Source organism: Lampetra planeri, chromosome 22, assembly GCF_965212315.1.
Source record: "Lampetra planeri chromosome 22, kcLamPlan1.2.h2, whole genome shotgun sequence".
Classification (NCBI taxonomy): domain Eukaryota; kingdom Metazoa; phylum Chordata; class Hyperoartia; order Petromyzontiformes; family Petromyzontidae; genus Lampetra; species Lampetra planeri.
In genome coordinates this window covers 6,580,793-6,604,927 of record NC_136128.1, presented here as the reverse complement: position 1 = coordinate 6,604,927, position 24,135 = coordinate 6,580,793, and the positions used below count along the sequence as shown (strand labels likewise).

The window sequence follows — 24,135 nt, the reverse complement described above, 5'->3', positions numbered from 1 at the left end:
AATATGGCATCTGTGCAGGACCGCCCTTTCCTGAAACCGCATTGGGGCTCCGCAAGCCTCTCCTCAGCGTGCCTAGCAAGGCGATGTTGAATAATCCTTGCCAGGACCTTACCCGGCACACTGAGGAGTGAGATGCCCCTGTAGTTGTTACAGTCGGTACGGTCCCCCTTCTTAAAGAGGGGGACCACCAGGGCATCCTTCCAGTCCTGCGGAACCCGTCCAGTGGTCCAGACTGTTGTTATGATGTCATATAGGGCAGTCTGTGCACAAACGCCACCCTCCCTCAGCATTTCGCTTGGGAGATCATCTCTGCCCGGTGCCTTCCCTGGTCTCAGACTCCGGATCGCCCTCAGTACTTCCTCAACAGCTGGTACCTCAGCCAGCCACTCACAGGGGGTGACCTCTTCCAATATTTGAGGCACCGCAGCCTCAGCAGGGTTATCCCCACTTTGTGCCATGATGTTTTCCTGGCTGAGAGATTTTCCCTCCCCCAGGACCTCACAGAAATGCTCAGCAAATCTGCAAACCAGTTCCTGGGGGTCAGAGATTGGATCACCGTTTTTTCCTCTAATGATGGTAATAGGTGTGGCGCTGCAGGTTACTTTTTTGATGGAGTTAAATAGTGATTTGTGATCGCGGGCCACTGAGGCAGACTCCATCTCCTCAGCAACCCGCGACCACCACCCATCCTTACAGCGCCTTACGGCTCTCCGAACCTCCGAGCGAAGGCTGCGGTAAACCTCCTCATTCTCTGACGTGGGATGCTGTAGGCGATGAGAGTGGGCCTGTCGCTTTTACTCAATTAACCTGAATACCTCCTCCGTCAGCCAGGGTTCCCGGGGAGGTCTGGACCACGTACCCAAAGCAGCCATTGCAGCTGCATGAGTCACAGTCTTAAACCTTGCCCATTTACCCTCGACATCAGGTGGAGTGGGGGACGATGCCAACCCCAGCTGCAAGCGATGATGAAATTCTCGCTTGCAACTTTCATCAGCTAACTTAGACCAGGCCACTTTTGGTTGGAATGGGATCCTGGGTGTACACCCACCACCGGAGTGGAAGAATGGCAGGCGCATCTTACAGATGACTAGTCGATGGTCAGAGGGCAGATCAGCTCCACGGTAGGTCCTGGTGTCAAGGACATGGGCTCGCATCCGCTGGTCCGTCACTATGTAGTCCAGCAGATGTTCTTGCTTGGACCCGGCATGCATCCATGATGTTGTGTGGATGCGCCGATGCCGGAAGAGCGTGTTGGTAATTACAAGCCCATGGGCTGCACAAAAATCTAGCAGCCTCCTACTGTTATTATTGAGCTGATCTGGCCCATGCCTTCCAATCACTCCAGACCAGGTGCCAGCATCATGACCAACTCGGGCATTGAAGTCACCCAACAAGATGACTCTGTCCCGAGTGGCCACTTTAGCCAGCACCTGTGACAGGAGGTCATAGAGAGCGTCCGACTCATCGGCTTTGCCTGCATCCCTCCACGGATGTTCGTCTTCGGTGGGGGCATAAGTAACCACGACCACCACTCCTCGCCTCTGGTTGATGGGAAGGCGAGCCCAAAGTATCCTGGGGCTTACAGCTTCCCACACCTCACCGCCACGCTCCCACGCCCCCTTCATTCTTTTGTTCAGAAGAAGAGCCACACCCTGTTGTTTGGCAGTCTCCTGCCCCGAGTAGAGGACTGTCCACCCCTCATGGTGGCAGGAGCCAGAACCGGTCCACCGGACCTCCTGAATGCCACAGAGATCCAGGTGGTACCGGTCCAGCTCCCGACAGAGGAGTGGCAGCCTCTCCTCCGCAGTGAGCGTTCGAACATTCCACGTGGCCATCCGCAATGGTTTTTCGTTGTTTCTGGAGAAGCCCCGAGGGTTAAAATTCAATCTCCTGGCTCCGCCAAATGGGGTTTGGCCAGGAGACGTCATAAAAGCCTGACCCCCCGGGGCCTCCGGCACAAGCTTATTAATTACAGGTTTATGTTTAATTCGTAGTTTAGTGGTGGTTAATTGAAGGTGGAGGGGTTACCAGCCCCTCGCACCCGTCCAGAGCCCCCGTTTAGCCACTGTGGTGGTCACAGACGCCATGAGGGGAGAGGCCAATGGGCATTGGCCCTCCCCCCACAGCACTGCCCACGACAGTGTTGCCCGTCCGGCACCGCGAGGAGGTAGGAGGTTGTTTTGCCGGACGCATACATACACACATACATACACACACAACAACAACAACCGCCATTCGCCACTAAGTAGCGGTGACGTCACCACGACGCTTGTTGCAGGTCATGTGCACCTTGAGGCCACACATACACACATACATACGGTACAATTACGTCACTACACATACACACGTACATTACGTCACTACACATACACACGTACATTACGTCACTACACATACACACGTAAATTACGTCACTACACATACACACGTACATGACGTCACGAAGCTGTCCGTAAAAAGCCACATGCGGCTCCTGAGCAGCAGCAGCAGCGTGCCGGCCCCCTCTGTTAGGGCGATCTGCATCTCCAATTAAACTTTTCCACCTTTGTGACTTTATATATATATATATATTTTTAAGGCAATATCCTTGTTGTTCTCAGCTTCACGTGCTGCTATTTTATTATGACACGCTTTCTATTAACTCACTGTTGTTGTTGTTGTTGTTGTTGTCGTATCGTCAAATCTTGTAACTCAATTTTTACCCACTTCCCAATGTGGTATCCACTGCAAACTTGGTATACTTATGTCATACTGATGACAATACTATATTCTATCATAAAAAATATAAAAAATATTTTTAAACATTATTTTGTAAATTTTATGTTTCGGCTTGGGTCTAATTGTCCACGCTCAACTCACGTTGGCTGTAATTGACCACGGTCCCTTGCGTTATGGCAAGCTTCGGGGCCAATTCCTGGAGTCGTGGAGTTCTTCCATTACTAGCAGGGTACATTTCGTTGGTGGCTCGACTATTGGAAGGAGTGCAGCAGCGACAAATCAGAGCTGCGCGTTTTTACGCACCGTGCAAAGACAAACACTACACCCAATATGCTCACTGACCAAATAACTTAATTCGGCATACCTGTAAAGATGCACAGATTAATCGATTAAGTTAGATTCTAATGCTCATGATCATTGCTCTGAGTTGTGTGTGTGACATAAAAAATGGTTTCTTTTGCCAAAGTGATTTCTTGCACAAGTCTGCAATTGAGGCGGTGTTCATCCCTTGTTCACAGACCTGAGCCAGTCGTGGAAATTCCACATTCCTGTGTCGAGGGCCGAGTCTTACATGAGGACAACCCAATGTTGACTTCTTGGCAAATTAGTACGTATTTTATTCACCCTTCGAGGGATGATTGGCTGAGTCAACGCCCAAGCAGGATTTTTAGCTTGCAACCTTCCGATTGCGAGCCGTGAGCTCCCACGCTAAAGCCACCTGGGCAGACAAACGTGTGTGCAGTGTATATGTTGAGTTCATATGACCCCTGAACCCGCTCTGGGTGCTACATTCACCACTTATGTGACTAATTCTTGAATCAAATTGTCACCAAGAATCGTTAACATTCATCAAGTCGCAAGTGGGAGAATTGCTACATACCTGAGATCAAGCTTCTGAAATGGCAATTGTAATTACCAATCGCCAAGTTCTGCTGTTAAGCACAGTGTTGGTATCTAAGCAATGCTGCATCTGCTTTAATATATACAAATATTATCAGAACATGTTCTTGACTGATAAAATAGTTTCAAGTCTGTACTCGAGAAGGAATGCATCATCGCATTCCTTCCTCTTCCTAATTGTTATTTTATTTGTAATTAGAAAATAATGCTGGGGTCTTTTTCTCATGATAAAATCATAGCGAAGGGAGACGCTGTTTTATGAACGCGTATAATAATTCAAAAACAACGACGTTATCATCAAAGTATCGCCAAAACATGTATTGCTTTTGCCAGATTGTGAACGACCGAGAGCAATGGCAAGGTGCTGCATAGTTGCATGCATGTGGTCATCCAGAACAGAGACCGTACGACGTATAAAGACGCGACACCCGACCCACAAATACGAAGGAGACATCACAGCGATGCACTTGGCCACTCCTGAGCCGGTTTTCTGACCTGACCGCCTGAATGTGAAATGGTAGCTGTTGCTCTGCATCTACATCGGCCATACGAAAGAAGAAGATTCAATGCGTTGCACTGAGATCCTTTGACTCATTACAGTGCTCGTATAGAACATTAACATATGGGAAGGCAAAGATGCAGGCCTGCAATTTCTTGCATACGCCACTGATTGCAAAAGTGTCGTCCACTAAAAGGAGCTGGAGAGAGTCCCTCTATAGGATATTTGGCCTCCTCTTCAACACTTGCCAGACAAATTGAAATTAATAAACAAGGTACATGTTCATCTTCTTGCTTCTTTCGGTAAAGTCACGTAGAAGGGAAATAATAAAATAATAAAAATTAAACGTAAAATTATTCTCACGACGTTTCGGCCACAACGCAAGCAGCCGTCCTCAGGTGAAGAACAGGTCTGTCGGGAAGGACGGCTGCTTGCGTTGTGGCCGAAACGTCGTGAGAATTATTTTATTATGTTTTATTTTTATTATTTTCCTTCTACGTGACTTTACCGAAAGAACCAAGAAGATGAATCCCTGCAGTCACGAAAGCTTTAAATCGAAAGGTACTTGTTAATATTATCACCTGGGTGAGCTCATTAGCTGCAGTGTTGGGGTTCGTGGTATGAAAGTTGTAAAATCCTGGCAATGGTCAACTGATCCTGTCGTCAATGTGATCATCATCATCATCGTGGTCCATCATCTACCATCAAAATCCATTACTTGCACCATCTTTCACCCACCCACAAAGATGCAACGTATTATCATAATTTACAAAGACTATGTGATGCAAGAATCGAGGTGGTTTTTAATATTTATTAATGTTGCCATCACGTTTGGATCACAGGACCACCAATGGGAGACGGACATCACTCAATGAAAACAAAGCCGTGTTATAATCTTCATAATAGCTAATCATCATTATTATTATTACTGTGACCGCAGGTGGAGACACTCACGAAGGTGATGGGCGGAGCTGTGGCGTGCAGCGCGTTTGAGAAGACGAAGCATCTGACTCCTGAGCTCACCTTTCAGGGTGAGGTTGTCTGCTACCCTGCCCACTCCTTCCTCACCTGCGCACCTCCTGTGCTACGCGGCCCCGCTGGCGTTTGGCGTTTCACGTACTCCACCAGGGACGTGCGGTCAGGGGAGGCAGGGCAGTCACAGCCTCAATCGTCATACTCCAATGAAAATAGCTGTTACGAAAAGTAAAAAATAATAAACTAAAAATTCAGATTTCTGTACGATTCCAATAATTTTTATATCGCCAAATTTGTAGAGCTCAGCTGCAAATACAGGAAGAGATGAGAGGTGAGGCAGCGATGAGCTCGGCCTCCCCTCTCATTGTGCAACCCCTCAGAAACTGGATGGAGCGCGGGCAATAAGCGCGTGCCTGTTACTATCTCAGTATGTCACCAATGTAATGTTTGTAGACCCCTTCATTTCATGTCCTCGCCTATCATACTCCAGGTAACTTATTTCACGTAGTGTGTATAAAGATATTTAGGCTTGCTGGTCTCGTCATGAAACTGCAATGAAAAAGCACCAGGGGAGGCAGCTATCACATCTGCCTCACTGAGGGGGATGTGTCCAACGCCCCCCTCAGTGAGGACACGCCCCCTCAGTGAGACCACGCCCCCTAGTGAGGACACGCCCCCCTCAGTGAGGTCACGCCCCCCTCAGTGTGTGAATCTGGCTGTGATACTAGCCAGTGCCTCCCCAGCCATTGACCTCACCGCACGTCACTGGCTACCTGAACTGGTCATCGGGCTCCACGAGATAAACTCGGCCTTAAATGAGGACCTGGTGCGGTGTTTAAAGCACCGGGGAGGCAAAGGCAGCTGGATGTGGTGTTGGTACACAACACCCCTCGTGCTGTGCTCTGCCCTAAATAGGTGTTCACTAACTGAACCTTTCCCCAGCAGTCAATGTAGGCTACACAGAGGAGTTTTGCCTTTACACACATACACTTGCATGTGTGAGTATGTGTGCATATGTAGCCTTAACGTGCACATAGCCTGGCACAAGCGCCGTGGTGACGTCACCGTCACTTAGTGGCGAATGGCGGTTGTTGTTGCACATGCGTGTGTGTATAAGTGGGGAGCGGTGGTGTAGCGGTTAGCGCGCTGCTCTACGATCCCAGCGACCCGGGTTCGATTCCCGCTCACGGCCAACCCCAGTGACGATTATCTGAAACCGGTCCTGGGCCTCCCCTAGGTCGACTCAGCCTCAAATGAGTACCTGATGCAGTGTGTAAACATCGCCACTGGGGAGACAAAGGTGGCCGTGCGTAGTACTGGCCACCCACCCCTTTGTGTGCCGTGCCGGCCTTCATAGGTGCTCGCTAACAGCACTTGACCCCACAGTCTGTTGAGGCTGCACGTGGGACCTTTGCGTCTGTGTTAACAACATGCGCACGTGACGCTTGTGATGCAGCTTTCCAGCAGGAGGTGGAGCTTAGCGTGAGCGTCGCCGACATGATCCAGCTGCAGGTGCAGCACGACCTCGCAAAGCTGAGCCGAAACCTGCACACCATCATCCACAGCGTCACCCGGCATGCGAGCGGTGAGAGCCCGCGCGCACACACGCGGCGAGGTACCTTTCGGGTCCGTTGCGGGCTGTCGGTGTTAACCACGCGTCTGCACACTGCCATGCAGACACGTGGTCAGTCTCGAACGCAGGGGGTGAACAGCCTGTGGATTTGGAGCCGTATGTGGCTGTTTTCATACAATTTCAACGTACAGATAATTGAGTAAATATGGCAGGGAATGGGTCGCTGTGGAATGTCTCGGTGATAACACCAGTCAAACTGTATTGTTGAAGAATAACTGAGGATAAAGTCACTTAGAAGGGAAATAATAAAATAATAAAAATAAAACATAATAAAATAATTCTCACGACGTTTCGGCCACAACGCAAGCAGCCAGGTCTGTCTCCCCGACAGACCTGGTCTTCACCTGAGGACGGCTGCTTGCATTGTGGCCGAAACGTCGTGAGAATTATTTTCTTATGTTTTATTTTTATTATTTTATTATTTCCCTTCTACGTGACTTTACCGAAAGAACCAAGAAGATGAATCCCTGCAGTCACGAAAGCTTTAAATCGAAAAATAACTGAGGAGGCCAATAAACTAAATAGATGCGGTTTATTCCACGACCTGTTTAGTTTATTTAAGTCATAATGTGTGTTGTCATCTGCTGTGTTTGTGTACAAGTAGCTGTGCGTGTGATGCGGCTCTGGAACTATTTTGGTCAAAGGTGGCGCTTCTTCTGTTCAAGGTTGCCGACCCCTGGTCTAACTTATCTGCACGCCGCTGCGGGGAAACGTGTTTGTCTCGTGTATCTGCATGCTACTGCAGGCACACGTGTTCGACAAACACGTGTCCGACAAACACGTGTTCGACAAACACGTGTCCCTGCAGTAGTGTGACGGAGCCGTGCACTGCGGTTAGAGCACTCAACTAGCAATCCAAAGGTTGCGAGGTCAAATCCCAATTGGCGGTTGATTCTTCCCTCTGCGATCAATAAAATGTGTGGGACGTCAACGGCAGTTCTTCCCATGGGCACATTGGCTCCAGCCACGGGAATGAGAAATTTCCATCGCTGTTTCAGGACCGCCGCTGAAGATGAGCACTTCAAATTTGCTTGCCTGTTCAGGGAGGCACATTGCCTTGCTATTATTAAAAGTACATTTTCAACATTATTGTAATTGTTGTGGTCATCAACATAGGAATGTCGAATTTCCACAACATTTGCTTAGCTTCACCACCCCACTATGTGTTTGAGAGGGAAAGACTAAGAGTGTTTATCCCACAAGTTGAGATACTCGATTCGCACCACAATGTGATTCCTGTGGCCAAAGCAGTCGGCGAAAAGCGCTCCAACTCTCTTTGATTCAACTTTCATTTTACGCAAACACCGAAGTGTTTCTCGTCAAATTTTCAAGGGCTTCAAGAATCTTATTGCATCGGCGGTTCGAGCGGTCAACGGAACGGCAAGTTGAAAATACCGCACGTAATTATTTCGGTCGGTGTCCTAGTAATCTTCTTTGCTATGTGGGCAATAAAAACCAAAAAACTAAAACAAATGAGCAAAGATTTTTCGATTTAAAGCTTTCGTGACTGCAGGGATTCATCTTCTTGGTTCTTGGTCTGTCGAGTAGACAGACCTGCTCTCCACCTGAGGACGGCTGCTTGTGTTGCCTCCGAAACGTCGTGATTTTTATTTTTATTTTACTTTTATTAATTAAAATTTTTTACCTACGTGACTTTACCGAAAAAAACCTAAGAATATGAAAACGAGTATCGCATTTCGTGGAATTTTACAACCTCGGGGGAGGGGGAGGGGTGGGGGGTGAGGACATTGGGGAAAATATGCAACAAGAAAGCTGCATTTATCAAATCGTGGATGTGGAAATGACCTCTTGAGGATCCCTGATGTTTTAAGTAATCTCTTGGGCATCTTACGTTCTAAATGGGGACCAGTTGCAGGCTAAAATATACATATATATATATTGGAAACAAGTCTGTACCGTTGGGTTTACAAAGGCGTGCCATGGAAACTATTGGGTGTCAGGATGCATAGATTAATCTATAAACTGAGATTGGTGAGCTGAAAGATCTGTGGATCGGCCAACATGTAGTTAGCTGTCTCTGGTTATCGCGAAGAGTTGAAATACGTGTGATGAGAATATTATGGGTCTGTAGTCCATCAATCAGATTCCAGAAAAGAAAATTGAATATCAAATGCCATTATGCATAGCTTTTCTATGCAGCTTAAAGACATTAAATTCAGCGGAAACTGATGATGTCATCCTGGCTCATACGAAACCAAGAACTAAAAAACACAATATAAAGGAATTGTCAAAACCATTTATAAATATGTGATGGCTACATTAAGAGGCAGCACTGTGATATCGGCTTCCATTGGCCATTCTCCAAACACGATGGGTTGCACAGCTCTTTGAGAGATCTTATTTGGGCACTTTGTCTGACGGTGTGCCGCCGATAGCACAAGTGGGAGGAAATTGGTGGGGGTGGAAGAGAATTCTGAAAATGTTAAGCCAAAAAAAACGTTCGAGAATAGAAGAAAAAAACAGTTAAATGTGAAGCAAGTACAGAGTTAGGATGTAGGCTTCGGGTCCTTTAGTGGAAGTCAGAGAATGTGCAGCCAAACCCGTGGTGAGTTATTCCTGTGAGGCGTCGCGTGTTTGTGGATAGTCTTAACATATGATAATTGTTTTTTTACCCTTCTATCTGGAAACAAAACTGACACCTTTTTTTTTTACAAGGAGTCATGTTTGCATAGACCACAATACCTGCAGCCATAATGCAAACAAAAAACATAACTCTAATGTATGCACTGTTCTTGAAGTTGATTGGTCCACACCCGAGACAGCTTTCCTTAGAGCCTAGTCTCACATGGGTTGGACCAGATGACGCCAAAAGGCGCACAACTCAAAGACAATGTACCATCAGAGTACGAGAGCTCAGGGTAAGCATTTACACCATTGGAACCTCATTTGCCAGTAAAAAATATGATCATTGTTTTTTTTTTTTGGCAAATGAGGTTCCAATAGTCTTAACATACTTAGTCCCCACAACGGCGGTTGATTATTGACTCACCCGGCTCAAACGCCCGTGCATAACGCAGCAACGTCAGCGCGCACCTCGAGCTCAGCATGACGGACGAAGGACGACGATGATTGTGCGACAATTTGTCGGGAGGGAGTGTTTGGGGAGGAGGGGATGGGGGGGGGGGTTGGCAAAAAACCTCCAAAAAAATTCATACAAATAAAAATAAACTGTGACGCAGAGACCCCTCTGCATGTGTGCACGTTCGCTTTTCCCTTTTTTTCTTTTTGCTGCACGGAAGTGAGCACGTTTCCCAGGCCCCAGAGTGTGGCCAGAGTATTTTTTTGAGGTCGTAAATTAAGCGGAACGGTTTTTGAGAGCAAACCACGCGATGCTTACGCGTTGACCGCCACGTCCCAGGACGCACCCCGCACTGTGATAAAGGCGACACACACGTGCGTACGTGAACTTGTGAGCCAGAGGTTTTTATTTTAGTTTTTCTGCCTTAAGAGGCCAGAACATCAATTAGTGTTTCCGACCATCCGTGTTCGATGCCCAGTGACTTCATCTGCCTGCCATCCCAGTGACATTCCTTGCGCTATGGCGGTTTGTCCAAAATGAAGTCAGTCTCCCGGTGTAGAACACGTGCTTGTTTTTGGAATAGCACAAGCAAAGATGTATGTATGTTTGAACTTCTTTTGGACCGTATGTAGCCAATCATTCTAATCGTAGTTTTGGGGGAAAGACAACAAACTAAACACAAAAAACAGTTCTCAAGAAACGAGTTTTCAATCTAGATTTGAACTGCATTTCTTTAATGACGTCCTAATATCGCATTGAAGAGCATTCCAGACGGCCACAGAAGCGCATCTGAAAGCGTGCGATGCGGTGACCGCCTTTTGTTCGATGGGCAGCCAAAAGCCGCTGCGATGATGACCGGAGTTTGGGTGATGGTCTATGCTCTTTGAAGAGATCAGCAAGATGTTGTGGTGTAGTCGCTGAGATGCGGTGTTGTCATTTCCGATGCGCTTGTAGTCGTGCTGATTTGTTGTGTGTTTTTAAATCCTTTATATTAAGTTCACTTGCTTGCTTGCTTGCGCGCTTACGACCGTGCAAATCTTTTGGTCGTTTTTTAACCCACTTCCCGTGATCCAATCGAGCTGACATTTTGCACACAGACTCGTTGTGCGTGACAATTTATTTTCGTGAAATTTTTTTTCCAAAATTTTAAATATTTTAGGAATTTTGTTTTTTTATATTTTATTACCAATTGCTTAATGGTGGCAGGCAATCATCTGACCCATAGGTGGAAGTCATCTCAAGCCAGAGGACGAGAGGACTCTAGCCGCCCGTTTCAAAGACCAATGGTGGGCTGGGTTGTGGCCAAATTAAACTCTTATTCAAGAAAAACAGAAATGAATAATAAAATAAAACCGATGCCACGCATATAAATGATTTATAGTGAAAAACTTTGCTTTTACGGGTTAATTTTTTTAAGCCTGAGCTATAACCAAATCACCCTGAATGGTCCCAATCTAATCATACAAAGCTAAGCATGCTTTGATCCTGGTTAATACTTGGATGGTAGACTCCCAGGGCTTTTTAGGGAATTTAGATGCACGGGGTTTGCGAGATGGGCAAGAGACAGCAGTGCGGAGTGTTGCCATCTCCTCATGCATGGGTTTTCTCTGGATCATACAGTTTACACCCCCACGTGCCCCACTATATGTTTGGAGTATTTGGCTACTATAAAGTTACACGTGATAAGCCACTTCTGTTGAGCTATCATTTGTGGCCAAGGTCGCTTCTGAAAAAGGGCTATATAGCTCAGTGGGCCTTACCTTGTAAAATTAATATTTTAAAAAATGGTAGTACTTTGCTCATGAATGGCCATAGCAAAATAGTCTAACGCTGGGGACCCTCTTGAAAAACCTGATCCTCTTCAGGGCTTTCTTGCATAAAATGGCATTATTACGATATAATTGGCCTCGAGTAATCGTGTTTTTAAAATCCTTTACATTAAGTTCGCTTGCTTGCTTAGGACCGTGCCAATCTTTCGGTCGTTTTTTAACCCACTTCCCATGATCCAATGGAGCTGACATTTTCCACACAGACTCGTTGTGCGTGACAATTAATGTTCGTGAAAAAACAATTTCCAAAATGTTACACTTTTTAGGACAAAAGTATTATATTTAATTACCAATTGCTTAATGGTGCCATGCAATCATCTGACCCATAGGTGGCAGCCATCTCAAGCCAGAGGACGAGAGGACTTTAGCCGCCCCGATGCCACGCATATAAAGGATTTATAGTGAAAAACTTTGTTTTTACGGGTTATACTTGTTTCATGTTATTATGCCAAAATGTATTTATCATCCACTCTACAACAGCTGAAAACGCCTTCCGCAACAACTGGCTCGCATGGATGGGGAAGTTAAAATGCCCAAGAAGGGCGCCTTCTCAAGCTCCCTGTAGTGGAGGCCAAATCCACCAGCAGTGGTTTGAGCCAGACATTGAAAGGTTGCACCTTTACCTATACAGCAGGTTTATGAGCTTTCATTTTTCAGAATCGATGAGAATATGTATTTATGCTGGAGGAATCCGACGAGCGATTAAGCTCTCTCTTTTTTCACGGATGACCCGTAGGGACAGGTCAGAACGTTACAGCAAACAATATTAACACACAATAGGAGTGCAAAGTATAGGAAAGGTAAACAAATCACTTGAACAAAATACACAAATCCAAACTACTTTTCATCTGACCAGGTAAAGCCCACTGAGCTATTAGCTTATTTTTCGGGAGCGACCTACCAACAAAGTATAGCTCAATGAAGTGGCTTATCGTGTGGACATTTATAGCAGCAACATAATCTAGACGCAGCTGCGATTCAATCGTCCCATGGAACCCTTGCAAGCAGTTCTCTCTACACCATCAATGTTCGATATCAATCTTCAGAGGCTTACGTGCTGCTGTTAAGTTAATACGTTTCAGCCCTCGTACTCTTGACGCGTTAGTTTTTATGGCAGTGTTCAGCGCCGGCCCTGTAGGAATATCCATCCAGCATCAACTTACGTTCCTGTGCAGCTTGTAATGGTTAGCCATTCTCGAACATCATATTCCTTGCACTTCCTGCCAATATTCCAAAACTCGAGTACACCTTAACCTCCCCTTGTTAAGAGTTAATCAACACCAGCCATGGTCAATCCACTGCTGGATGAAGGCCAGAGGTCGCAAACGGGTTTTGATACCTTACCCGTACCCGGCTGCACCAGGGTCGCGAACGGGTACCCGTACCCATACCCGGCCGTACCCATACCCGGCCGTACCCATACCCTACCTGTACCCGGCCGGGTACGGGTAGGGTACGGGTATCGGGTACCTGATTGCGACATCTGGGATGAAGCCATGTTGCAGGCATGGGTGGATTGATTCTAGGAACTTGAATTGTGAGAAGAGACAAGACGTTGGGAAATGAGTGACAAACAGTTACTCACCAGTGACTCACGGCCTACCCGTACCCGTACCCGGCCGCACCAGGGTCGCAAACGGGTACCCGTACGCGGCCGGGTACGGGTAGCCGGGTATCGGGTATGGTACGGGTATCGGGTACCCGGTTGCGACCTCTGATGAAGGCCTTACCCCAGGCGCCGACACTTCTCACGACCGTGCAATGCAACACAACCCACCCAGTGCCTGCAACACGGATGGATTTCATAGCCCTTTCCACTTTGCGAACATCTTCCAGTCCTCAGCTTGTGAGAATAAACGCGTGTACTTATTTGCAGGCTGGATAATGATGCACTTGGAATTTGGGAAAAGCCTTGATTATAAACGTGGATTTTACCAAGTTATCCTTGTTATGCAGGGGGGGGGGGTAGTATACGATTGTTTCGAACACATCCCGTTGTACAAGACTCAATGTCCTATCTGTGTCGGGAACAGTTTACAGGTAATTGCCGAAGCAAATTTAGCGTGCGATTATAGCACACCGTGACCTCCCTTCACAGGCAATGTCACTGAATCTGTTACAACGTTTTGGCCAATAGGAGGGCACCGTGAGAGTGATAGGGCGGCACAGTTTATGTAGATATCTCAGTTGTAGTAACATAGATCTTGACTTAAAGCTTTCGTGACTGCAGGAATTCATATTATTTTGGTCTTACGGTAAAGTCACGTAGATAGGTTCAAAGAAAATATAAAAAAAATAATGAATAAAAATCTACGACGTTTCGATTGCAGCACAAGCGTGTGTCATCGTAGTATTTCCTTTGAACCTATCTACGTGATTTTACCGAAAGACCCAAAGAATATGTAGTAACATAACAAATAATATCTAAGTCTGGTGATTGAATAAATTCACAAATTTGAGAATCCTACATTTGGAGCCAGAGTAATCATCGGGCTTTTATTCCACAGAAGATGTATTAAGTCAAACCTGTGTCCGTTACCAGTTTCCCAATTAATTTATTTATTCAGATAAGTATTGTTGAATTAAACAGTTTGTCAACTCAATAGGACGGATAAGCAATGATACACCATTCCAAAATGAAATCCTACTTGCAAATAGTATAAAATAAACGTGTGTGTGTGTTTTCTAGTTTTGCGAATAAATGTGTATACCATGCAGTAGTTAAGTTAATCGTCTAAATGTATGTATGTTGAACTTCTTTCACACCGTACATAGCCAACTATGCTAATCGGAGGTGTGTGGGGAAGGACAACGAACCATTAGCACAAAAAGCAGTTTTAAAGAAACTAGTTTTCAATTTAGATGCATGTGACGAGTTGCCTTCAATGACGGGCATTTACAATCAGGATGCTGTTGTGAAACCAATGTCAAATCATAGCACACAACACCACCGTTACAGAGAAACCGTTCCATTTTGGAAAGTAGCAAGGCACTCATCTTGTAGGAACAAAATAATTTTGTATAAAAAAATATATATATAAAGGTGCATCCCTGCAATGTGTGTATTGATGCCAGTGTTAGTGGAAGCACGTCTTACGAGAGGGTATTTGGTCGAAACTTTCACGCTTGGAAGAGGTGGGTTTCTCCACACTTTACCCCATCACTCGCAACTTAAACAATGGCAATGGAAACGGTGACTTCTGCGTTGCGATTCCTGCCTTCTAACAACCACAATCACCACCACCACCAACACCATTCAGATTTGAATAAGCCGACTTATTCATCCCACCTTGTTCATCGCTAGCCGGTGATTAAGCGTGATGTGTAAGTTACCAGCTGCAGTGCATTTCCCTGCGGATTGTTGTTGAGCGGCAGAAACGGCGTAGAAGCGTGGGGGCAGAGGAAGAAAATGTTTGAATGCTGAGACTCGGCATTGAGAAACGGGGGAGATTTCAGAATAACTTGGGGTATGCAGAGAGTGGAGCGCACCCAGCTCTTGTGTTGGCCACGCGTGAGAAACACGCATTCTTGTTGTTGAAATCACGGAATGCTTCCCTGCCCGCAAAATACCGCGAGCAGTTTGTCGCTGATGGTTAGCACATTTCCACGCCAGACGCCGTTTGCCGCGTGGAAAGTGTGGGCGTGATGTGGAATGCCCCGGGGGGGGGGGGGGGCAAGGGGCCCCCCATCCCCCAGCGTGGCCCGCTCACAGGGGTCTCGCCCCGACCTCTGCTCCTCCCGTTTCTCCGTGGCGCACGCGCGGCACGGAGAAACGGGCGCGTTACCGTGCGCCCGAGCAAACGGGCGTCACGCTCCCGCTAGGACAAATTAGCGGCGTGTTCTTCAGGTAGCGGTGCGGTGGTTTGTAAACGTTTTATCTCACCTCTTGCCTCTGCGTTGTTTTTTTTCCTTTGGCTGCCAGGCGCACTTACGGTTAGTTTTTGGGAGTCGAGAAGATTACTTTGAGAGCCTCCCCCCCCCGCCCCACCCCCCCGTTTGTGATTTTAGTGTCGCTTGACGAACGCGCGCCTTAGATGTAATTTGTCTGACAGGGTGAGCTCAATTTATATTCTTAGGTATTTTTTTCGGTAAGTTCACGTAGGTAAAAAATTAAAATTTAGAAAAGTAAAAATAAAATAAAAATCACGACGTTTCGGAGTCAAGACAAGCTTTCGTCTTCAGGTGGAACCGTCACAGCACGATAGCTGTATCAAGTAAGATAAATTCCAAGAAAACAGTCCTTGTATATGTACTGAGCTCAAATTTATTTACTTGTAGAAAGTCATGATTGTGCAGCAACAAATGAAGGTGTTGCTATTATAATAATTAGTTATTAATTAAACTAGCCGTGATTTTAGTTTTTTTGGGGCCTTGAAATCATGATGAACTCCACATATTTATTGGGTGTATGGAGAGGAACTATGGAAAAGTTAACGCAAGTACCCGTACTTTGTGGGTCTATAATCTGGTGCAAGCAATACTTCCGATATGCAACTGCTTCAACATATACACGCCCAACAACTAAAACGCCTCAATTGTGACCAATATTGTCGGATCTAAGAAGCTAAGCAGGGATTCATCTTCTTGGTTCTTTCGGTAAAGTCACGTAGAAGGGAAATAATAAAATAATAAAAATAAAACGTAATAACATAAAATTCTCACGACGTTTCGGCCACAACGCAAGCAGCCGTCCTCAGGTGAAGAACAGGTCTTAAATAGCTTAAATATATGCTGCCAAGCTTGGTGGTGTTCATTCAGACGCTGTCTTTCCGACAGACCTGTTCTTCACCTGAGGACGGCTGCTTGCGTTGTGGCCGAAACGTCGTGAGAATTGTATTTTATTATGTTATATTTTTATTATCTTATTATTTCCCTTCTACGTGACTTTACCGAAAGAACCAAGAAGGTGAATCCCTGCAGTCACGAAAGCTTTAAATCGAAAGCTAAGCAGGCTTTTTGAACCCTGGTTTTAAGCACTTGGATTGGTGACCATCAGGGCTTGCCACGGGTTGTAGGCATGCGGCCTGTGAGGTGGCGTGCCGAGTTTTATCCAGCTTCTCCACTTGCATTCCCCAACGCGAAGCCAACACACCCGTTTATTCGAACAGGCCAAACCGTCCCAATGCTGGTTCCCCTCCTGAAAATGGAAACTCGGAAAACCTCGGCGAGGCTTTCCCCTGCACACAACAACAACAACAATTGATATTTGAAATGATTGTGAAAGTTTCTAGTTCGGGCGTTGCTTGCACTTCAGTCAACGTGTCTGGTTTTTTGTTTTGCTCTGTGCTTGCTTCAGCGTTGCACCCTAAAGGGCTATAAACGTCTGACGTCGTCAGGGTAGTTTAAACTCTCAGTCTCCAATTAAATTAAAATTGTCCTAAATGGGTTCCAGACCGGTATATGACATTTGCAAAGCCCAAAATCTACCAAGACAGTACGGTAATAATTTTCAGTTTGGTGAGTTTTAATAAAACATGAGTTCAGCAATGCAAGTCTTTTTGAGTTTATAGAATATAATAATAACATAGGCACTGCTTACTGAAAAAAAAGAATGTCTGCAATTATATATTCCGTTTTTATGCTGGGGTGGCTTTGATCTCAACCTATACATTATACACACTTTGTTTGTAATGGAATATTTATTTTTAATATTTGTCTAATAAAAAAACCTGATATTTTGGATAAATGGGATGTAAAATACAAATACACAATTATATGTTATGAGTGTTATATGCGACCAAAGGATTTACTTGTGTGGAGTGGAAGTGCTGTGATGGTGCACTGCCCTGTGAACTTGACAACCTAAATTGAATTGTAGCTTCATGGAAAATCAGTGGTGAGCGATATTTTTAAACTATAAAAAATTTATATTACCAGGTATGTCCCACTGAGCTGTATAGCTCGTTTTTAGAAGTGACCTGACCACAAATGATAGCTCAACAAAGTGGCTTATCACATGGAAATTTATAGCCGCTAAATACTCTAAACGAATGTTGACCATGGGGAGAACATGCAAACTCCAAATATATACAGGCGTCGGGATCGGGATCATACCCACGACCTCCTTTGCACCGTGCTGAATCCGATCTGATGCTGCCCATCCTACACACCCCACTTCACCAAACTAATATTAAAATAAAAATAACGATGACAAAATTACCCAGAATGTGCCTAAGAACATGTAATAATGTTTAGTTTTATGAGCAACCACAGACGAGCTGGAAAGCAGCCAGACGGTGTAAACCTGGCGCCAACAATGCACCCAGCTCTGTGGTCTCATCTCATCGCTTCCTTAAAGCTAAAGCGGCGTTTGACCGTGGACAGTTCTAGGAAGCATACTCTTAGTTCTTTCGGTAAAGTCACGTAGGTAAAAAATGAAATTAAAATTAATACATATATTTTTTTAATTAATTTTAATTTAATTTTTTACCTACGTGACTTTACCGAAAGAACTAAGAGTATGAATCCTTGCAGTCACGAAAGCTTCAAATCTAGAATTAAGTGCTAGGAAGATTGACCCACGACGCGTAGACATGTTGTTAACGGGCTTACGGGGCTACGTGGTGACCATCAGTGGGCAGTGCATTCATGTTACATGCTTTTCCTCGTCTACTTGCTCACATTCGACTTACACACTTTCAGAGATACGAACAAACTTGTTCATATGTCCAGTTGTCTGTTCGGACTGAGAGTCGTAAGTTCAACCGCCCCCCCCCCCCCCCCCCGCAATAGATGGCAGTGGTGGCATCTACATCTGTGGAACATGAAGAACCAGTGGTATCTACATCTAACGGAGTTTATATAACTTTTACAGCCATTCCCCTTGCAACATTTTTGGTATCGACGGGAGTAAAGTTGGACTCGCGAACAAAATCGACCTACGAACAGACCTCTGGAACCTAACTCGTTCATAAGTAGAGGAGTCACTGCAATGTACTTCAACGTGTATGCTTCCACGTTCACCAACCCGCACTGGCCAGCGTAGTGAAGCACAAACTTTCACGGTGCGATAAGGACACAATCCAGCTGTGCGTGCACGTGAACTGAACAACCGGTGTCTGTGAATATCACCGGGACAAAACAACAATAACAGCATCTCGATGGAAGCTGGTGTTCGTCAAAGTCCCTTGTTTCCCCCCCCCCTCGCAAGGTTTGCAACGTTAACCCACCGTCTGCGTGACGGTCTTAAAGCCGTGGAGAAACATGAGACGGCGCAAATTGAGTGAATGCTTGCGCGCCGACGTTCGTAAGCATGGAGGCACGTTCATTTACTGACCTCACTCAACTTCCCCCCCCCCACTAACCCTCTCCCCCCCCTCCAGTAATTACCCTAATTTTTATGGATCTCGTGCAGAGAGCATTTGCTGAAGCCTTGCAGATCTAGCCCGCGATTACACCGCAGGAAATGAAATGCAGATTTTTGACAGCTGGACTGTTTCTGATTTTTTTTCTCTCTCTCTCTCTATTATTCCTTCTCTCCCCTCCGTTAGAGCTGAAGAGACAAGTCACCCTCGCCCTATTGGACAGCACAGGTATGAACGTGTGTTCAGTGTCAACTGTGAGTTTGCACTACTTCGTGGCCTGTCTCCTCCTTTTACGGTGAATGGAAATGGCAGTCGGCAACCGTGCCTGCGTTGTGTATTGCTGTAAACATGGGGAGCGGTAGCGCTGCAGGTTAGCGCTACGCTGCGCTACGAACCCAGCGACTCGAGTTCGATTCCCGCTCACGGCCAGCACCGGTGACGATTGTCTGAATCGGTCCGGGGCCTTCTCCAGGTCAACTCTGCCTCAAGTAAGCACCTGGTTTCGATTTAAAGGTTTCGTGACTGCAGGGATTCATCTTCTTGGTTCTTTCGGTAAAGTCACGTAGAAGGGAAATAATAAAATAATAAAAATAAAACATAATAAAATGCAATTCTCACGACGTTTTGGCCACAACGCAAGCAGCCGTCCTCGGGTGAAGAACAGGTCTGTCGAAAAGGCAGCGTCTGAATGTCTTTCCGACAGACCTGTTCTTAACCTGAGGACGGCTGCTTGCGTTGTGGCCGAAACGTCGTGAGAATTGTATTTAATTATGTTTTATTATTTCCCTTCTACGTGACTTTACCGAAAGAACCAAGAAGATAAGCACCTGGTGTCGTGTGTAAAACATCACCACTGGGGGAGACAAAGGCGGATGGGCGTGGTGTTGGCCACCCACCCCCTCGTGTGCCATTCCGGGCTTAATAGGTGCTCGCTAAAAGTACTTGCCCCAACTGTCTGTTGAGGCTACGTAGAGCGTTTTTGTCTTTGTACTGAGGATACAAAGGCAGTTAGGCATGGTGCTGATCACACACCCCGTTGTTCACCATGCTGACTTTACTAGGTGACTGCTGACAACTCATTGCGCTGACAGTCTGTTTAAGGCTGTAAGGGGTACCTTTATCTGTGTGTGTGTGTTCATGTGGTTAGCACTCTACCATAATTTCTGGCCATGCACGACTGTGGCTTCTAGTAATGTACGATAATTGGCACCATACCCTCAATTTGATGGACTCACTCTTAAGTGAAATACTTGCCACGATGTGTCAGACAAATGCAGGCGGTCAGGCGAGCACCACCGTCTAGTCGACTGTGCATCACTCGCATCCACTCCGTGTCCAGACAAATGGAAGGTTGTTGTTGTACTTGGTAATGGCTGTATGCAATTCCATTTGTCTTGTATTGTAATATGTAGTGTAAAGACACACGTGACCAATTGCAATTTTTGGGATGGCATACACATTTTTCTGTTGCGCGTAGTCACTTTAAGATGTTTCTTGTTCATGTTTTTGTTTGTTGCGGTTGCACCCGATTCAAGAGCCGCATGTCTCACAGGGATATACCTAATACATGAACTGAACTGAACATTGATGAAAACCCAAAGGTCAAAGCGCGTGACCCGGGTATATAAATGCATAATAAACTTGCACATTCGCATGCACACTGATAAATTCATTCCTTTATTCCTGTGCACATACGCGGAGATATCAATTGGTTAACTTCCAACGCGAACACATTCAGGCACATGTGAGCATACATCAGGGTAGCTTCAGATGTGAACTTAATCTCTTCGCAAAGAGCTGCTGCTGAAGACAACCGAGGGGTGATAGGAGCCGCCCTAGGACTTGAAAAGTGTTGTGCCGGCATGTCCGGGTTACTGTTCACCCAGTCCATTCAATACTCTTAGACACCAGGCAACTCCTGATGAGGACTACTGCGTAGGCTCCGTATTTAGCTTTTGTCTGCGCTTGGCAGTGGCAGGCTTTTCACACGTGCGTAGATGCGTCCGAATTCCGACCCACTCACGTGCGCCCCCACAGGCAGGAAAACACAAACACAGATCCCCTGTATAGCCTGTAACGATTGTTGGGGCAAGTGCTGTTAGCGAGCACCTAATGAAGGCCGGCACGGCACATGACGGGGTGGGGTGGCCAGCACCACGCCCGACCGCCTTTGTCTCCCCAGTGGCGATGTTTACACACTGCACCAGGTTTTAATTTGAGGCCGTGTCGACCTAGGGGAAGCCGAGGACTGGTTCAGACAATCGTCACCGGTGTTGGCCGTGAGCGGGAATCGAACCCGGGTTGCCGGGTTCGTGTCGGGCAGCATAACGCTTAACCGCTACACCACAAGCAAGCGCGCACACACTCGCACACTTGCGCACGCTAACCCCATTGGCATTTCCACATCATCGTCTCCATCAATCCTTATTCCGTCCGTGCCCTGTTGTTGCCATGGAGAAAATCCCGCGCGCCCATTAACACGGGGCCGCATAAACGCGCGCCCGACAATCGGACACCCCCAGCCGCCTCCGCCGCCAAAGCGCTCGTGTTCAGACCGCTGAGCGGGTGGTCCCTGCGGTTGAACACCGCGCGCGGTTGCGCAATCTCCTGTCCACATGTGCGTAAACGATCTACGAGCGCAAGCCGTGTGACGTTTGCCGTCAACAGAGGTCGCAACCGGGTACCCGATACCCGTACCCTACCCGATACCCGGCTACCCGTACCCGGCCGGGTACGGGTAGCCGTTTGCGATCCTGGTGCGGCCGGGTACGGGTAGGCCGTGAGTCACTGGTGAGTCACCGTTTGTCACTCATTTCGGGTAGGGTACGGGTAGGGAACGGGTACCCGTACCCGACCGGGTACGGGTACGGGTAGCCGTTTGTGACCCTGGTGCGGCCGGGTACGGGTACGGGTAAGGAATTAAAACCCGTTTGTGACCTCTGGTCGTCAAGTTGGACACGTTGCCCACCCCTCCCCCCCCCCCCCCGTTTCTGGCAGAAGTTTGTCTTCATGGACAGCGGGCAGGTCCGTAAAAAGAAAGGGAGCGTTTCTTATCCCCGTAGTTTCCGTGTCCCACCCTGACGCCTGTATCATTGGAGTTTGTGTGCCTCTCTCCCCCATGTGGTCGTGTGGATTTTCCTCCGCATTTAGAAAGATGCTCTGAGAGTAATCTGGCTGCGATACATGTTCCACGTGACAAGCCACTTCGTTGAGCTATCATCTGTAGGCGAGGTGGAGTCTGAAAAAGAGATATATACAGTAGCTCAGTGGGCCTTACCTGCTAAAATAAAAATAGCTTTAGTGTGGTTGCCGGAGGATTTTTCCCTTCATATTATCAAACCGCATGTTCGCTGCATCGCGCGCACAGCCTGGTGTGTTTGCGCCCGTGGGGAAAGGACGCGTGCTCGCACGTACGCTGGTGAACCGGTGCACGTGGGCAGAATGATGATGTAGCCTGCATACTATGATGATCAGTGTAAACACGGGCTTTTGATATTTTTATGCAGTTAATACGATTAATACTGGCCAGGTGGCTCAGCGGGAGTGAGCATTTCGCAGTCGGAAGGTTGAGAGTTAAAATCCTGGTCGGTTCGGAGTTTACTCAGCCCATCATCCCTCCAGGGTTGATAAAAGAGAATTACCACTTTGCGTGGAAGTAAACAATGGCTGTCGTATGAATATACTCACTACGTCACGGGAAATGTGGAATTTCCAAGACTGGATGATGGCTGTAAAATGGGATAGGAGCTCCATGTCAATGCTCATTTGAGCAGAAAAATCCTAGTTTTTTTTTTAAAGCAAGATTCAGGAAACCCGGTCAGGTGATGCTGTGTGATGAAGAACGGATTGTTCAACTCACAATTGGGAAGGTCCGTGTCTTGGTCAGAGATCACTCGGGCTCATCATCCTTCCACTGTCGATAAAATATGTACCACTTTATTGAAGGGGAGCTGCGGGCGTCCAATGGAGAGGGAATGGGATTATGGAATTTCCATCAATGGTTCAGGACTGCCAATGGAAATGAGTGCCATGCAATTGCTTGCTCGAGCAGGGAGGTGCTTTGATTTGAGATTATTAAGTGTGTCACCATTACCACTGACTTGCAATGAACCAGTCTGCATGTATGTAAGAGTTCGATTCCTACAGCTGCTGACAAATTGCTGTTGTGAATGCATGTATGTTGAACTTTTTTCGCACCGTACGTAACCAGCCGTGATAATTGGAGGTGCGGGGGAAGGACAACAAACTAAACAAAAGACAGTTCTCAAGAAATTAGTTTTAAATTTAGACACAAACATGATGTTGATTTTAAAGCAGCTACTCAAAGGGAGGAATTATCAATTGCAATGATCAATTATCCGCACCTCCAATTAGCATGGTTGGCTATGTACAAGTGTAGGTCTTCGTGTCCTTTAACCAACCACCCTGACTGAATCATCTCATCCATACTGTGATCAACCACCACATTCATCCCTCGCACCGCTCCACTATGGAATTCTCGTCCCATTGTCTCTCTTTCAAAAAAGCTCTCGTAACCTTGCTCAGTTCAGGAAATGTGTTAAACCGTATCTTACTACAACTTTGATTAATTTTGGTTAATTATGTTCTTGTTAACCCAGGAGAGCCTCATCGAATGAATCTCGTGACTTTCTTTCCTGCCAAGTTTTCATATAAGGGGGCGGAAAATTGCTCTTGATATTCCAATTGAGTGATTCGCGAGCAACTTTTCAAATTTGGAACCATGACGCCGGCACACACAATGCGTCTACTCTTGCGAACGGACGTCACGAGATCTTTGACACCCACTGGGATCGCAGATGATGGCGCGTCGTAGTATTATTACGGTTCATACCACACCACAATACGAGGCAGCACAGCCGCTGGATTCGAACCGTGAACCCCCTCCATGCAACAATCGGTGACCGCACGACCCACAAGGCCATGTTATCGCCCCCCATTGCTTGTTTGTTGCTAGCCGCTAGACGTCTTGGGCCTTTTGAGGTTGTGCTCAGTAACTGTTCCAAAAAAAGATAATTACCTGTAAAACAGTTAAATCAATAATGAATGTCATGTCGCTCCAGTAGGCACGATTCTCTTTGCAAAGGTATGATTCATTTCTAGCGCGTGCTCACCTATTTAAAGCACATAACGAATCAAACATGAATGGCAATGTTTAATTTTGTTCTGTAGTTTATGGTTTGAATTAGCGCCATTATTAATAGCCACTCGTGAGTCCA

General features: G+C 46.5%; 1 protein-coding gene across 5 annotated transcripts in view; it reads left to right on the top strand.

The window, feature by feature from the left end:
• LOC144724950 (phosphatidylinositol 3,4,5-trisphosphate-dependent Rac exchanger 2 protein-like) overlaps nucleotides 1–24,135 on the top strand; it is a 210,747-nt gene that overhangs the window by 152,467 nt on the left and 34,145 nt on the right. For all 5 annotated transcript variants that reach the window (XM_078604290.1, XM_078604292.1, XM_078604291.1 and 2 more), the window contains exons 30-32: nucleotides 5,058–5,148; nucleotides 6,549–6,677; nucleotides 19,085–19,126. In XM_078604290.1, coding sequence (XP_078460416.1) covers nucleotides 5,058–5,148; nucleotides 6,549–6,677; nucleotides 19,085–19,126 — 262 coding nt within the window. The remainder of the gene's footprint in view (nucleotides 1–5,057; nucleotides 5,149–6,548; nucleotides 6,678–19,084; nucleotides 19,127–24,135) is intronic.